This window comes from Phaenicophaeus curvirostris, unplaced genomic scaffold (genome assembly GCF_032191515.1).
Source record: "Phaenicophaeus curvirostris isolate KB17595 unplaced genomic scaffold, BPBGC_Pcur_1.0 scaffold_55, whole genome shotgun sequence".
Taxonomy (NCBI): domain Eukaryota; kingdom Metazoa; phylum Chordata; class Aves; order Cuculiformes; family Cuculidae; genus Phaenicophaeus; species Phaenicophaeus curvirostris.
In genome coordinates, this window is record NW_027206677.1 from 651,280 (window position 1) to 668,444 (window position 17,165).

Consider the following 17,165-nt stretch of genomic DNA (forward strand, 5'->3'; position numbering starts at 1 on the left):
AACAATTGCGAGGGTTTCTCTTTTTTCATATTTTATGTATTTTATTACACGACATTTCAGACTGCAGTGCCGAACAAAACTGCTACGATTTTACTGTAAATATAGCTCAGCCCTAACTTGGTCTCTGCCATTTCTAGAAGTTGTTCCAAACCCATCACGTGGCTTGGCACAGTTAAATACAATTGGCAATCTCTGTTCCGTAAAGGTACTTAATGGAGCCACTGTGCAGGGTGAACTGGTTTTCACAGTGGGATGCAGTGAGGTTTATGCGAGTTAGCGCAGAGGGCACTGCCAGCCCGGTCCATACCATGTCTCTCTTAGCTGGAGTTGCTGTGTATTGCCTGGAAAACTCCCTCAGTTTGGTTCTGGCTTCTGCAGTGCATCCTCACGTAAAATTTCACACAGGGAGTAACCAAAACAATTGTGTAACTGGAGGGAAGGGATAATGCAAGCGCATTCCCATGGAGCTAGGGAACTCCCTCTGTTAACCAGGCTCTGTTTTGCTCCCCCCGACAGTGGGGAGGCCTTGCTACTGTGCCTGACTCCTTTATTGATGTGAGGCTGGAGATTATCATAAGATCAGAATGTGGCTGTCTGCAGAAGCAAGAATGATAATTAAGACCAGGTATTGATCATCTGCCCATGTCTTGCGTCTTTAGTCACTGAGGAAATGCCAATCCAAAAATTCCTACTTGCTGGTCCATAGGAAGAATATTTTCTTTGTAATGATGACAAATTGTGAAGTCTGGAATTCCGTGGCTGTATTAATATCAAGTGCGTCTTTTTTTCCTTCATTGAATTTTAAGGCAAATGTTCTGGAATCCATACAAACAGGTGGGAGGGGAAGGAGCCCTCTGTCTGACCCAATATATGCTCTGTGCATTTCATAACATTTCTCAATATCCCTTTTATCAGTACAGCTTTTTACTCTTTGAGCATTTGTCAGTTTGGCTTAAATTGCAGGCATTAAAGGGCTTAGGCCGGACGTTCTCTTTTGGAAACTTAGTGTAGGGCATCCCCTAGTCCTGGAAGTGCAGTACAGCTCAAAGGAATAATTATCTGAGTGATGAATGCTGTACAAGGCAGTTATTCTGACAGTGCTTCCCTGTCCCTGGAATGCCACCCGCCTCTGGCTTGGGTAAGCAAAGCCCCAACCGTGACTTGCTTTTGTCTTTCTCACTAAGTGCCATCTTGAAAATGAATCAAAAAATTAATCTTGAGGGGAAAAACCACCTACTGCTATTGATGTTGTTTATGAAATGTTTATGATGCTGAAAAGGCAGCACACACGAGCGTTAGGCATACCTGAATACTCTAAGCAGTCACTATGGAAGCTGAAAATATTTGAATGCATAAAAGTAGTAGGAGCCACTGGGAAATGTCTATTTTTTTATTGTGTATTTAGATTTGTAAAACTTGTTTTATGGATTTAATGGTTCTGTACAGTTCAATAGATCTTCGTCTTATAATGACTTTTGAATGGAACAAGGTATAGCCCACGTGATTTAAAGAAAAAAGAGGGGAGAATACATCCACAAAAACCCTAGCACTGAAACATGAACCCATTAAAACTATTTTTGTGAATTAGTCCTTTCTGCAGTGCTTTCTGCGACGGTACTTCTCTAAGGAACATAATTCATATTATTCCACAGAGAATTAAAGGTCCATCTGATTGTTTCTGACCTGATGACCTGTTTTCTGAAGCAATGCTCGCTCGGGGGTCGAGGTTCACAGCTTGAAATATGTTAGTAACTCCAATGGAAAGACAAACGTTATGGTTGTGCACTTCTAGCTGTATAGCATGTTTTATAAACAAAATACTCGCAAATACCGTGGCCTTAACTCTAGTGTGACTAAATGCAGGGAGGAATATGACCTTGCAATTTCAGTCATGGTATTGCTTGTTTAAAAAACCAATTATGTCACCATCAAATAAATATTTTCTGTCTTGTGTCTGTACTTTCAGTGTCTTTTTTTTTTTACTTTTTACTTTATACTCTAACTTACTTCAACATACACAGAAAAAACCACTTAAGCACTTACGAAAAGCAAATAAAAAGCTTCTTTTGAAAGCTTTTCAAGGGGAAGTCTTAACTGACTGACAAGCCTCAAAATTCATTACTGTGTTTTTTCTCATAGTTACTGACATAATGAAAATAAAATAATTGAATTCATATCATAGAATCATTTGGTTGGAAAAAACCTTTGAGATCAGAGTCCAACTGTATCCACCCACCACTAAACTGTATCCCCCAGCACCTCATTTTCTCTGAGTGGCTTCTTCTGGGGCCTGATAACCCTTTCCATGAAAGGGGTTTTCCCAATACCTAATCTGAAACTCCCCTGGTGCAACTCAAGGCCATTTCCTCCTGTCCTATCGCTAGGTACATCTGCCTTGCTCCAACCTCCTCTCAGGGAACTGCAGAGCACAATGAGGTCTCCCCTCAGCCTTCTTTTCTCTGGGCTAAAGAAGTTCCCTTGGCCGCCTCTCATAAGGCTGGTTCTCCAGCCCCTTCACCAGCCTCATTGCCCTGTTCTTGATACACTCCAGCTCCTCAAAGCCTGTCTTGTAGCCAGAAGCCCAAAACTGACTCTAAGCCCAAGTGTGCCCAAGAAGGCCGATGGCTTCCTGGCCTCTATCAGAAACTGCTTGGCCAGCAGGACCAGGGAAGTGATTATGCCCCTCTACTCAGCACTGGTGAGGCTGCACCTCAAACACTTTGTTCAGTTTTGGGGCCCAGGAGGGTTGAAGAAACTTAAACAGGAACCATATACTACAAAAACTTAATTTGTAACTTTTGGTTTTGTTTATAAAATTCTACAGGTTCTATAAATTACAGAGCACCTTCTCACTACTACTTAGCAATTCAGAGGTGTGGACGTAGTAAGATGGATGAGGTAGGAGCTCATCAGTGACATTGAGACTGGGGGCAGCCTGGACTGTGGTGATTGCTCACTGGTGCAGTTCAAAGTGCGGAGGGTTATGTTTTAGGTTCATGAAATAATTACTATACCTTGAGATCAATGAGCTCAAATGCCAAAGGTCAAGGAGTCAATTATCCCAGGATAAAGATATTACCATATTTAAGAGAACACTGGTAGGTTTTTTTTCCGAAAGATTATACTTGCACTTGCCATCTTCCTCCATTAGCTACTAAAACGTTTCTACTCTGCATGTGGACATTTTTTCAAAAACTGCTCATCCATATTTCTTCAAATACAGCTTTAGCAAAGTTTACCTTGTCTTTCTGCCTTGTCAGTTCAGCTAATAGATACACTTATTTTCTTACCTTTTAATCCTTTTTTTCACGGAGTAAAATAAATTGCTGTTTCTTCACTTTGAGAACTTAAAGTCAATGGAGATTTCAATGGCTTTTGTATCTCAAGAAAGATAATTTCCATATGCTCTCAATATGGGTAGGATGCCCCCTTATTTGTTAGCTTTGACAGATCGACCGCTTGTATGAAGCTTTAGTGCAGCTGTTCGGACTTAGACTAACTTCTGGATGCTTTTCAGGTAATGTGATTTTTGTCCCTTGGGAATATAGCAGAGTTAACTGAAAGAAGCGACTCGATAGCTTAGCAGAAGAGAAAATAGAAAGCCTTGTCTTGCTGTAAGCAAAGCATCCTCTGACAGCAGAGGAAGACTTCTTCTGCAATAGCTAAGTAACTAATGGGGCAATAACATAGTCTCTCAAATACACACAGAGAAGTGTTTTCTTCAGTCAATTTTGGGCAGGAGCTGTAGGCCTGGAGCAGTGAAGGTAATCATACCAAGTCACAGCTTGCAGTTTTCAATTCCTTCTCAGTCTGTTTTCCCAGCAGGAAAGATCTCATTGGCTGCTCTTTTTCTTCTCTCTTTTCCCCCCTTCAGCTGTTAACTGATGTACTACTTGAACAATCTTTTGCTGCTCGTAGCCCTAAAATGGGAGTGTATTATTGAATTATTTGTATGTGGCATCCAGATTCAGTCTGCACTCTGAAATAAATAATCTATTGTGTTAGTATGGTATTAAGTCCATGTACTGAGGGATCTGTACTTTTTCCACTTGGCAAATTGCAAATAGCTGTCAGGTTAGACCAGTCCTCAGTACTGGTACTTTGATTCTTGGCCCAAAGATCTATCAGGTGCAATTCTGGAGCTCAGTTGATTCTGGAACAAGTCCTAGTGACTTGGATGCAAGGACCCACTCTGTGAAGCCATGTGGATTCAGCAGTGGTACGTGTGACTGTACCAGTCGACTACTGGAGCCATTTTATTTACTACTGCAGATGTCAACTAGTGAAGGTTTACTCCAAGTTTGGGCTAAAGCCCATTTCTTTCTCTCTCTTTGCGGAGACAGCTTCAGCTCCGTCTCCGTTGCTAGACTTAAGAAATCTCATCATTAGATTCACAGCCAAGCAGCTGCATGCAGGGGGAAGTTCAGGCAACATATTAGTAATATTGGGGTAAGAATTGCTCCAGATTGCTGGTAGATGATGCAAAGAGGTTTGGCAAGCACCTCCACCAGCTCTCAATACCCTTGGGCGAATCCCCTCTCGCCCCACAGACTTATGAATATTGAATTTGCCTAGCAGGTCTCTAGCCCTTTCCTCTTGGAACCTTGTTCTGTTCTTCCTTCCTACCTGCAGCCTCATCAGGTGGAGTATCCAGGGTACATCTTGCCTTACTACTAAAGGCTGAGGCAAAGGTGGCCTTAAGCACCTTATCCATCCTCATCCTTGGTCACTATTGTTCCCCCTGCATCCAGTGAAGGAGGGAGATTCTCCTTGGTTCCTTCCTTCATTATAAAAAATCCTTCTTAAAACATATTGATAATCTTTCAGGGAACGGTCTAATCTGAGTTCTAATTGGTCTTTAGTCCTTCAGATTCTTTTCTCTACACGATCCCACTCTGTCTTTGTAGTCCTCAGGAGTTACCTGCCCCTTCTGCCAGAGTTTGTATATTCTCCTCTTTTTTTCCTGGTTTCCAGCCAGAGCTCTTTACTCAGCCAGGCCTACGATTAACACAGCGCGCGGGGGGGCACCTGCACAGGGAGCACAAAAATAGAAGTAGAGACACAAAGAAAGAGCACAGACACCCACAAACCAAGCCCAGAGACAACAAAAATGGGCACAGAAATGCCAAAACCAAGTCTGGAGACCCAAACCTAAGGCCCCTCAAAATGGGCTCAGAGATCCAAAAAACCAAGTCCCACAAATGGGCTCAGGCTCAAACAGTGGGCAGAGAGACTCCCAAAAACGGGATCACAGCCCCTCCAAATGCACAAAGACACCCTAGAAGAAGTACAGTGGTCCCCAAAATGGGAACAGAGATGCAAAAAAGCAAGTACAGAGACCCCAAAACTTGGCCCGGAGGCCCCAACACAAGTCCTGTGAGCCTTAAAACAAGCCCAGAGTGTGTGTGTTCACTTCAGCACTGTCTGTAGAAGCATTTTGAGTGATAAATTCTGAAAGAATTGTTCCTCTTGATGCCCCTTTCTGTACACATTGCTAGAAATAGTGTATTTTAATACTAAGAGGGTGCCTCGGCTTCTTTTCTATGGCAAACTTTCACAGGAATGATTGAGAACATCTTAGCACACGGCGTTTATATTTGGTGAGACAAGAGTTTGGTTTAAATAACTGTTAATCATGTACTAATAACATGATTAATTGTTTAGTAATGTAACGGCTGTTAAACATGTACAAATAATAGAGAACTAAAATAAATTGGATTCTCCTTGGTTATTTGTAAATCTCAGTGCAGTGATGCTGTTTACAGCCTTGCAAGTCCTAACTTTCCTTGTGGTTTCTGCTCAGGTGCACAAGTAAAAATGTTTGCCCCTAATTTGAAGGAGCTTCTCGTCTTTGTTTGGATGCGGGAATTTGAAGGGCAGAGATGGAAAAATCGGCGGACGGAGGCGAAGCCTGAATTGATTAACCCGTTTCTCTGCTGCCCCCGGGTGGCCGAAGCGCGGTACTGCAGCCCGGGTGCCGCACGCGCAGTGGAGTGAGAGCCGAGCTCTCTGCTGCCCCGGGGAGGCTGAAAGGGGATGTGTTGGGGGTTAATGAAAGTTTTTTATGTAAGTAGCATGGCTAGGCTTGATTTAAATGATATAAGTTAACTGCATATACATTATTTATCCATTAAGTATCAATAATCCTTGTTAAAAACTTGTCCAGAGTACAGTGAATATTTTACTCTCTGAGACATGATTTTAAGAAGCAGATCAATAAGTTCCATATAACACGGGTTTATGAAAGGCAGGTCTTGCCAAATAAACAGGATTGCCTTCTGTGACAAAGTCACTCAGCTGCTGGATGAGGGAAAGGCTCTGGATGGATCTTCCTGGACTTCAGTAAAGCCTTTGACACAGTTTCTCACAGCATTCTGCTTGAGAAACTATCACCTCTGGCCTGGAGAGGCACACACTCTCCTGGGTGGAAAACTGGTTGGCTGGAGGGCCCAGAGAGTGGTGGGAAATGGAGTTAACTCCAGCTGGAGGCCAGTGACAAGTGAGGTTCCCAAAGGCTCAGTGCTGGGTCCAGCCCTGTTCAATGTCTTTATCAATGACCTGGATGAAGGCATCAAGTGCACCCTGAGCAAGTTTGAGGATGACACTAAGCTGGGTGGAAGCTGGATCTGAACAGGCTGGACCACTGGGCTGAGTCCAATGGCATGAGGTTTAACAAGGCCAAATGCCAGGTCCTGCACTTGGGGCACAACAACCCTATGCAGTGCTACAGACTAGGAGAAGTCTCTCTAGAATGCTGACTGGAGGAGAAGGACCTGGGGGTGTTGGTTGACAGCTGACTGAAAATGAGCCAGCAGTGGCCCAGGTGGCCAAGAAGGCCAATGGCATCTTGGCTTGGATCAGAAACAGCATAACCAGCAGGTCCAGGGAGGTTCTTCTCCCTCCGTACTCAACACTGGTGAGACTGCTCCTCGAATCTTGTGTTCAGTTCTGGGCCCCTCACCACAAGAAGGATGTTGAGGCTCTGGAGCGAGTCCAGAGAAGAGCAATGAAGCTGGTGAAGGGGCTGGAGAACAGGCCTTACAAGGAACAGCTGAGAGAGTTGTGGTTGTTTAGCCTGGAGAAGAGGAGGCTGAGGGGAGACCTCATTGCTCTCTACAACTACCTGAAAGGAAGTTGGGGAGGGGAGAGAGCTGGCCTCTTCTCTTAAGTGACAGGGGACAGGACGAGAGGGAATGGCCTCAAGCTCCACCAGGGGAGGTTCGGGCTGAACATTAGGAAAAAATATTTCCAGGAAAGGGTCATTGGGCACTGGAACAGGCTGCCCAGGGAGGTGGTTGAGTCACCTTCCCTGGAGATGTTTAAAGGATGGGTGGATGAGGTTTAGTTAGGGGCATGATTTAGTATTTGATAGCAATGGTTGGATTTGATGATGCAGTGGGTCTTTTCCAACCTGGTCTCATAGAGTAGCAAAATCACAGACACTACTATTTCTCAGCAGCCAATGAAGTAGCAAATTCTAAAGGGCATTTTCAACTCTTTGTTATTGATCCTCTCCTTGCCCTTCTCCCAACAGCCTTACCATGCATATAGCCACATCTTTTATGTAGTCATCAGGCCAAAATTTCCAGGCTGAGAAAAATAATAAAGCTGTCCCAGAGAAGCTAACCGTAATAGCAGACCCCAGACATAAGAGGAAAGGCTGTGACACTCCTATATTTACATCAACGACAGAGACAGCCTGTGCTTTTATCAACTGAGCTGTGGCCCTTCCTCTCACAGAACTAACTCAATACGATGACTGCTGCAACATCCTTAGTCAGGCTCCAGTTGCAGGGGCCTGTGAATCCCGGGCACGTACAAAAATCAAGTCAGCTAGAGTCCCATGCCTCTAAGTTACAGAGCGCTGGGGTGGGGAGGGGGAGAGGGGAAGAAAATGTCCTAAAGCTCTACTACTTCAGACATCTGGAAGATATCAACACACGGATCTTTTCAGCAGTAGAAGCTTAGAGGAACATTTCAGCCTAGGGGTCTTATCACGCCATGTGTGTACATAAAAAAGAGCTTGACTTGTTTGAGAGGAAGTTCGAGCCCTACAGACTGACAGAGGATTATAAAAAAGGGCAGGGACTAGCCCAAAGATTCAGAAACAGCAAGAGGAGCAAAGAGGAGTGTCAAGATACAGAGTGAATTTAAAAGCTGGAACAGCAACAGTGAGCAGTACAAAGAGATAGAGAAATAAAGAAAGAGATGGAAAGAGAAAAAAAAAAGAGAGAAAGAAAAGCAAGGCATTTGCAGGTACAGAGGAAGAACAAACTGCAAGGATCAAGCCAGTGAAATTCTGGGGGAAAAGAATGAGGAATGCAGATTAGAACAAAGATGGAAAAGGAAAAAAAAAAAGAGAGAAAAGAGCACAAAAAAAAAGAGTAGGGGTATAGGGATACAAGGGAACAAAAATCGTAGCAGCATGATAAGTGAAAGGAACCAAAAAGTCCAGCTCTAAAATGCTCGTTACCTAGTCCCATCACTGTCATAACAAGCAATGTTACAGTGAAAGTGCACATACCCTTATTTCTTGTGAGGATGTTTTCAGGCATGTAGTAGTGTTCTTGCTGAGAATGTAAGACAGAGTTAATAAAATACAGCTGCTCCCCAGGCCCTGTTTCATTTAGGTCATTTAGGTTCTGGTTTGGGTTTTTTGTGTTTTGTTTGGTTTTTTTTTTTTGTCCTCTAAAGAAGCACAGGCATCTGTTGGAGGTATGAGTTTTGGAAGAGTCCAGGCTAAACAGCACATATAGCTGTAACTATGGGGTTTTTTTGTCAGTAGTTTTTGATTGGGTGTTGGAGGGGGCACAATGTATTAACAGTTTGATTTCCTTCTTTGTTTTTTTCTGGGTGCTTTGCCTAGAGTTTCTGGTTATGGGATGATTTGTTGTTGTTCCTCATTCTGTGTGGGATGATGTGTTGGCCCTAGGGGCTCTGCAGTTTGTAACAGGCACCTCGTGGGTGATAATAATCTGGAATTAAGTTTGCCAGCCTAGGGTAGGAAGTTGAGTCTGTGGGCTGGTGGAAGATAGAAGGGGCCAAGGGAACCTTGGGAAGGTCTCAGGAGCACAGCTCCCAAGGAACAGCAACACAGAAGGCTCAAGGGGGTTAAAATATAGGGCAGGTACTGTTAGGAAGGAGCAGGGTTCCTTCTCTGACACTTCAGGAGTGGAAAAGGGCTTTAATGGTTTGGGGAAAAGGAGATGGGTTCATCAGTCTTTCTTGGGTCAGTTTGGTGGTCAGATGCAAGTGCCATTCAGGTGTCAGTTGTTCTAGTCTCTCTGTAGCCAATGAGGTAACGATGAGGTTGACACACAAGTAGAAAAGTATCAGTTACCGTAAAAAATGTAATCTCTAGGGCTCTGAGATCTCTGCTCCCTATACCTTCTACTTATTGTGTTCCTCAACTAACTTTGTGTCTGTCCTGCCTCCATCCATCTGAATGTCCAAAGAAGAGCTGGTGAGGGGGCTGGTGAACAAGCCTTATGAGGAGTGGCTGAGAGAGCTGGGCGTGTTTAGCCTGGAGAAAGGGAGGCTGAGGGGAGACCTCATTGCTCTCTACAACTATCTAAAAGGAAGTTATGGAGGGGGAGGGTCCTGGCCTCTTCTCCCAAGTGACAGGGGACAGGACAAGAGGGAATGGCCTCAAGCTCCGCTAGGGGAGTTTCAGGCTGAACATTAGGAAAAAATGTTTCACTGAAAGGGTTATTGAGGACTGGTAAAGGCTGCCCAAGGAGGGGGTTGAGTCACCTTCCCTGGAGGTGTTTAAAGGATGGGTGCATGAGGTGCTGAGAGGCATGGTTTAGTGATTGATAGAAATGCTTGGACTCGATGATCCAGTGGGTCTTCTCCAACCTGGTGATTCTTTGAATATTAGAGACCTTGCTACTTAAAGGTACAGACTCACTGCCTATCTACAGTGCAGGATTCTGCCCCTTGTTTCCCTTGCATTTCTTGGGGAAGAGATTGGGTGTTATTTTGGCTTGTAACAGTTAGCAGCTGAGCAACTCTTCTTCATCTGGTCTGTGGGCATGCAAGCCTCCCTTATTTAGTAGAGTTTTGGATTTTTCCTGAACTTACCAGTGAGGTTTGCTCTATTATTGCTCACAGCAGTTGTTACCTTGTCCATGTTATCCATTGTGGTTTTTTATGGTCATTGAGTTTCCAGTTTAGGTCTTAGAGCAGTCAAATCCCACTGTTGTGAGTTTTTCATTGCCTGACTGCCTCTGTAATTCCAGTCTCCATTGCTGTGTGGTGAGTGTCCTGTGTTTTTTAGGTCTTCTGTGTTAATAACCTTTACTGATTTTCGATAAGAATGTTTTTTCAAGTTCTATTTGTTCACTCCTGTGACTAAAGTCTGGTAGCTTCCTAGAATTTGGATCTCCATGGCTCATCTTCCTTTTGTCCTGGGTATCACCCACTACTGGTCCTACAACTTAAGTGGTGGTGAGGAGAGGAGAAGTAAGCAGGTAGCACAGAATTTTGGGGTGCCGGTGGGGTAGTCAGGCTTATTCTCATCATTGTGGGGCTGATGGTGAGGAGGAAGTTGAGTATGTCTAGAAGAGCAAAGTCTTATTTGGCAACATAGTATTTAATTTTGGTTTGGCAGGCACAGTGTGGGTCACCTTGGGAATGGGAAGAGCATTTGAGATGAGCTGGGTAGTAGGGAGAAGGAGCATGGGGCAGACTTCTCACAGGTGTGAGAGTAATTCTCTTAATTTAATTACCCTGGGTGATAACAGCTGCAGCATCTGACATTAGAACTGCTGTGGAGCAAGTGAGTGGAAGAACATGGCAGTTAGGCAGAGCAAGTTGTCATGTAAGGTGCTGACATTGATCAGTGCAATGCTGGCTGTTGGCACTATTTTAGTTTTGCCTTTGGTTTTCTTGCAGATGGCAAAGGGGAACCTGGCAGCTGTAGGATCATCCCAGGGAGCCGATGCTCTTGGAGGTTTTTTTCTGCTGAGGAAGCCTCCTGGTGGTCTGCCAGTTAAGTTGAGGGGTGGGGTGTGATAGAGGGGAGAAGGCTGGGGATGGCAGGGAGGGGTTTTAAAAGTAGCCTAGGGGAGAGGGCTGTGCGGGAAGTGTCCCCTTTGGGCAGGGAGAGCTGGAGGGTGTTACTTCTCAGCCCAAAGCTAGCATGTTCCAGGCAGGGCCGTTGCAGCTTGTCTGTGCCGTGTGCTTTATATTCTGTTTCTCTTTCATGTTTCTTAAGCCTTGATGTCCCCTTTGCTTTAAAGGAATGCAGCATATGACTTGAGCAGCATCTCGAGGGTCTTGAATGCCTGTACTCATGGGTACAATACCAATTAGGCACCATTCTTCTTGCATCATAACCTAAGTGTGGATTGGCTTCACATTTTCAAAGTTTCTAGTCAGCCATCTTTTCCTGTGGCCTTGCAGCCTGTGTTGGCAGCCACAATCGCTAGTCATATATTTTCAAGGATCCCTGTTGACCCGAGACTTCTTCCATGCATCTTGTGCCCTTAGGCATTTAAATGGTGATTCTTTCACGTACATCCTCCCAGTCTTGGCCACATCCCGTTGTAATGAGGGATCCTTTACAGCATGCCAGACATGCCTCGAACACCATATCTAGGGTCTTGAATGCTCGTACCCATCAATGAATGCTCGTACACTGTCAATCAGGCACTGCTTTTCTTGAATCATGCTCCTAAAGCCGGGATCGGTCTTGTTTTGGCACTGTGTATTTCTGTTTGTTTTCCTTGCAGATGCTGAAGAGGAACCCAGTGACTGCAGGATTATTTCCGTTAGTTGATGTGATTTGAGCTTCTTTGGCCAAGGACAGATTCAGTTGTGGCCCTCTGAAAGCTAAGTTGAGGGACCAGAGTTGGGAAGCAGGAGGTGGGTTGGGGATAGCAGGAGGGGTTTTGAAGGTAGCCTAGACTGTGCAGGGAGAGTCCCCTTTGGGCAGGTGAAGGCAGAGGGGCCTACTTCTCAGCCCAAACCCTGCATGGGCAGGGCAGTTCCAGACTGTATCTGTTGTTGTCTAGTTTGTGTAGTCGCCGTGCCACGTCTGAAATTTTCTGCAGGTCTTGATGTTGTCTTTTGTGCTCAAGGCATGGCGGTCATGCATTGGGCACCATGTCTAGGGTCCCAAATGCTCGTACTCATCAAGGCAGTGTCGATGGGGCACTGCTTTTCTTTCTTTGCATTTCTAAAGTATGGAAGCACCCGGTCAGTTGTCTTTTGGTGCGGCCTTGCAGCCTGCCTCACCATCCGGGATAGTTAGTCTTCCGTTTTCTTGGATCTCTGTTCTGGGACTTGTTCCATACATCCACTGCATCTTTAGAACTTTAAAAGGGCTTCTTGCCCGTTGTTCTTGCCAGTTGCGGCCGCATCTCTTTGGAACCATACACGGTTCTTCATTTTTCCAGGGCTGCCGTAGGTTCTTCCTCAGGGCCCTGTCCATTCCCTTGCCCATTGGCATGCGTGGTCCAGGAATCCTCCTTGTTGCCGCTACTCTTCTTTTGTCCCCGGTTCACGACATCAGTCTTGTGTGTTGATGTTCTGTGTGTATTTGTGTCTGGTTGGAGCTGCTCTGCCAGGTGCGTAGAGGAGGTGATAAGAGTCAGCCGAGGTAGAGTGGCCTGATTCTGACCTTAAAGTTTTAACATGACTAGATATTGAAGTCTAGGGGCATCTGGCGGTTTCTGCTAGTCTCTGGAACCGTGGAGGGGACACAGGGAAGTACCCCAGGGAAGCTGCTAAGATCAAATGCTAGATCTGGTTGGAGTCTTCTCTGGAAGCGCTTTCACTGCAAGCTGCATAAACACAACTAACAGAAAGTTTTAGTATAGGGTACTGAATTGTGATTTAACTGTGCTTATTAATGCGCTTAAGGAAAAGTGAGAATCTCCTGCAGGGAAGATGCTAGCATGGAATGCTGCTGCTTCTGAATGTCTTCTCTTAGAGCGCTTTCACTGCAAAGCAAGACTTGTGGAGCTTTCAGTCTAGGCTTGTGTACTGTAACATCAGAATGTCTATTGAAGCGTCATTCAAAATTTCAGGTCATTCAGCACAAGTACCACAGGGAAGCTGGTACGATCAAATTCTGGCTCTCATTAGAGTCTTCTCTGGAAGCGCTTTCACTGCAAGCTGCAAAGCACGACTAATAGAATGTTTTAGTATAGGGTACTGAATTGTGACGTAACTGTGCCTATTAAGGCACTTTAGGAAAATGTAATAACTCCCGCAGGGAAGATGCTATCATGGAATGTTCCTGATTCTGAATGTCTTCTCTAACAGCGCTTTAACTGCGAAGCAAGATTGTAGAAATTTCAGTCTAGGCTTGTGTACTGTAACATTAGAATGGCTATTAAAGCATCACTTCAAAATTTCAGGTTGTTCAGCACAAGTACCACAGGGAAGCTGGTATGATCTAATGCTGGCTTTCGTTAGAGTCTTCTCTGGAAGCGCTTTCACTGCAAGCTGCATGAGCATGACTAAGAGAATGTTTTAGTATAGGGTACTGAATTTATATACTAAAAAATTCTGTTAGTTGTCCTTATGGATGGGGAAGACATTCAGAAGCAGCAGCATTCCATGGTACCATCTTCCCTGTGGGAGATACTCACTTTTCCTAAAGCACATTAATATCATCTGTTAAGCCACAATTCAGTGCCCTATACTAAAATGTCCTGTTAGTCGTGCTTACGCAGCTTGAAGTGAGTGCGCTTCTGGAGAAGACGGAGAGCCAGCATTTGATTTTAGCAGCTTCCGTGGGGTAAATCCCTGTGTTCCCTCCATGGTTCCAGAAAAAAGTAGAAACCGCCACACCTAGGGCTGCTAGGTATGCAAGCTAACTTCACAATAGGCACAGACTACATAGGTATTGTAAGTGATGATGATGTCAAAATAACCGCAGACAACACAGGTATTGTAAAATACGATGATGTCACAGTAGACACAGGAATTGTAAATGATGATGATGTCACAATAGGCAGAGAAGACACAGGCACTGTAAATGACAAGGATGTGACAATAGCCACAGGCAAAGTAAATGTCGATGATGTAAAAATAGGCACAGACGGCACAGGAATTGTAAATGACAATGACATCAAAAAAGGCACCGGCATTGTAAATGATGATGATGTCAAAATAGGCACAGGTGACACAGGGGTTGTAAATGATAATGATGTCACAATAGGCACAGACATTGTAAATGATGATGATGTCACAGTAGGCAGAGAAGACACAGACACTGTAAATGACGATGATGTCACAATAGGCACAGGCATTGTAAATGATGATGATGTCACAATAGGCACAGGCATTGTAAATAATGATGATGTCACAATAGGCAGAGACGGCACAGGCATTGTAAATGAAGATGATGTCACAATATACACCGACGAAACAGGCATTGTGAATGATGATGATGTCACAATAGGCACAGAAATTGTAAATGACGTTGATGTCACAATAGGCACAGACAACACAGACGCTGTAAATGGCAATAATATCACAATAGTCATAGATAGCACAGGCATTGTAAATGACGATGATGTCACAATATGCAGAGGCATTGTAAAAGACGATGTCACAATAGGCACAGACGACTCAGGCATTGTATGTGAAGATGATGTAACAATAGGCAAAGACAACACAGGAATTGTAACTGACGATGATGTCACAATAGGCACAGGCAGTGTAAATGATTATGATATCACAATAGACAGATGAGGGAGATAATATAAATGATTACGATGTAACAATAGGCATAGGCGACACAGGCTTTGTAAATGACGATGACGTCACAGTAGGCACAGGCATTGTAAATGACGATGATATCATGATAGGAACTGGTATGTTAAACGACGTTGATGTCACAGTAGGTACAGGATTTGTAAATAACTATGATGTCACAATAGGCACAGGCATTGTAAATGACGATGATATCACAACAGGCACAGGCATTGAAAATGACGATGATGTCACAAAAAGCAAAGGAGTTCTATATGACGATGATGTCACAACAGGCAGAGGCATTGTAAATGATGATGATGTCATTGTAGGCACAGGTATTGTACATGATGACAATGTCACATTAGGCACAATCATAGTAAATGACTACGATGTCCGAATAGGAACAGACAAGATGGCATTTTAAATGACGATGATGTTACAATAGCGAAGATGACAAAGGCATTTTAAATGACGATGCCGTCACGATAGGTACACGCATTATAAATGACAATGATGTCACAATAGGCACAGACAACACAGGCATTTAAATGACGATGCTGTCACAACAGGCACAGGCATTGTATATGACGATGATGTCACAATAGGCACAGGCATTTTATATGATGATGAAGTCACTGTAGGCACAGGCATTGTAAATGACGGTAATGTCACAATAGACACAGGCATTGTAAATGACAATGAAGTCAATGTAGGCACAGGCATTGTAAACGAAGCTGATGTCACAATAGCCACAGGCATTTTAAATGATGATGATGTCAAAATTCGCACAGACGAGTCAGTCATTGTAAATGACGATGATATCACAATAGGCAACGATGACAAAGGCATTGTTAATGATGCTGATGTCACAATAGGCACAGGTGATGTAAATGATGATGATGTCACACTAGGCACAGAAGACACAGGTATTTTTAATGACAATGATGTCACTATAGGGACAGGCGACACAGTTATTGTATTTGATGATGATGTCAAAGTAGGCACAGGTGACACAGGCATTGTAAAAGACGATGATGTCACAATAGGCCTAGGCATTGTAAATGAGGATGATTTCACAATAGGCAGAGGAAACACAGGCTTTGTAAATGAAGACGATATGACATTAGGCACAGGAATTGTAAATGACGATGACGTCACAATAGGAACATGCATTGGAAATGACGATGATGTCAGAAAAGGCACAGGCACTGTAAATGAGGATGATGTCACAATAGGCACAGGCATTGTAAATGGTGATGATGTCACAATAGTAAGAGAAGACACAGGCGTTGTAAATGACGATCATGTCATAATATGCGGAGACGACACAGGCATTGTAAATGAAGATGATGTCACAACTGGCACAGGCATTGTAAATGTCGATGATTTCACAATAGGACCTGGCGACACAGGCATTGTAAATGATGATGGTGTCACAATAGGTACAGATGACACAGGCTTTGTAAATCATGATGTTGTCACAATAGGCACAGATGGCACAGGAATTGTAAATGACGATGATGTAACAATAGGCACAGGCATTGTAAAAGAAAATGATGTCACAACAGGCACAGGTGTTGTAAATGATGATGATGTCATAATAGGCACAGACAACACAGGCATTGTAAATGATGATGATGTCACAATAGGTACAGGCATTTTAAAAGACGATGATGTCGCAATAGGCACAGACAACACAGGCATTGTAAATAACGATGATGTCACAATAGGCACAGGCATTGTAAATGATGATGATGTCACAATAGGCACAGACAACGCAGGCATTGTAAATGAAGATGTTATCACATTAGGAATAGATATTGTAAATGACGATGATGTCAAAATAGCCACAGAAGACACAGGCATTCTAAAAGACAATGTCACAATTGGCACAGACCAAACAGGCATTGTAAACAAGGAGGATGTCACGTTAGGAACAGGCGACAAAGTCATTGTAAATGACTATGATGTCACAATAGGCAAAGGCATCGTAAATGACAATGAAGTCACTAAAGGCACAGAAGTCAAAGGCTTTGTAAATGACGATGATGTCACAATAGGCAGAGGCATTGTAAATTACGATGACGTCAAATTGGCACAGATGACATAGACATTGTTAATGGCGTTGATGTCACAATAGGGAGAGGTGACACAGGCATTGGAAATGACGATGATGTCACGTTAGCCACAGGCATTGGAAATGTCAATGATGTTCACTAAAGGCACATATGACAAAGGCTTTGTTAATGATGGTGATGTCACAAAGGGCATGTGATTTGTAAATAATGATGATGTCACAATAGGCACAGCCATTGTAAATGACGATGATGTCACAATAGGGACAGGTGACATAGTTATTCTAAAAGACGATGATGTCACAATAGCCACAGGCGTTGTTAATGACTATGATGTAAGAGTAAGCACAGGCATTATAAATGACGATGATATCATAA

The 17,165-nt window shown here is 43.7% G+C and overlaps 1 protein-coding gene across 1 annotated transcript in view; it reads left to right on the forward strand.

Annotated features, from left to right (window-relative positions):
• Nucleotides 1–16,822, forward strand: part of LOC138734066 (perilipin-4-like) — a 43,333-nt gene extending 26,511 nt beyond the window's left edge. Inside the window, exon 13 of the mRNA XM_069881626.1 lies at nt 16,479–16,822. Coding sequence (XP_069737727.1) covers nt 16,479–16,822 — 344 coding nt within the window. The remainder of the gene's footprint in view (nt 1–16,478) is intronic.
• The last annotated feature ends 343 nt before the right edge of the window (nt 16,823–17,165 follow it).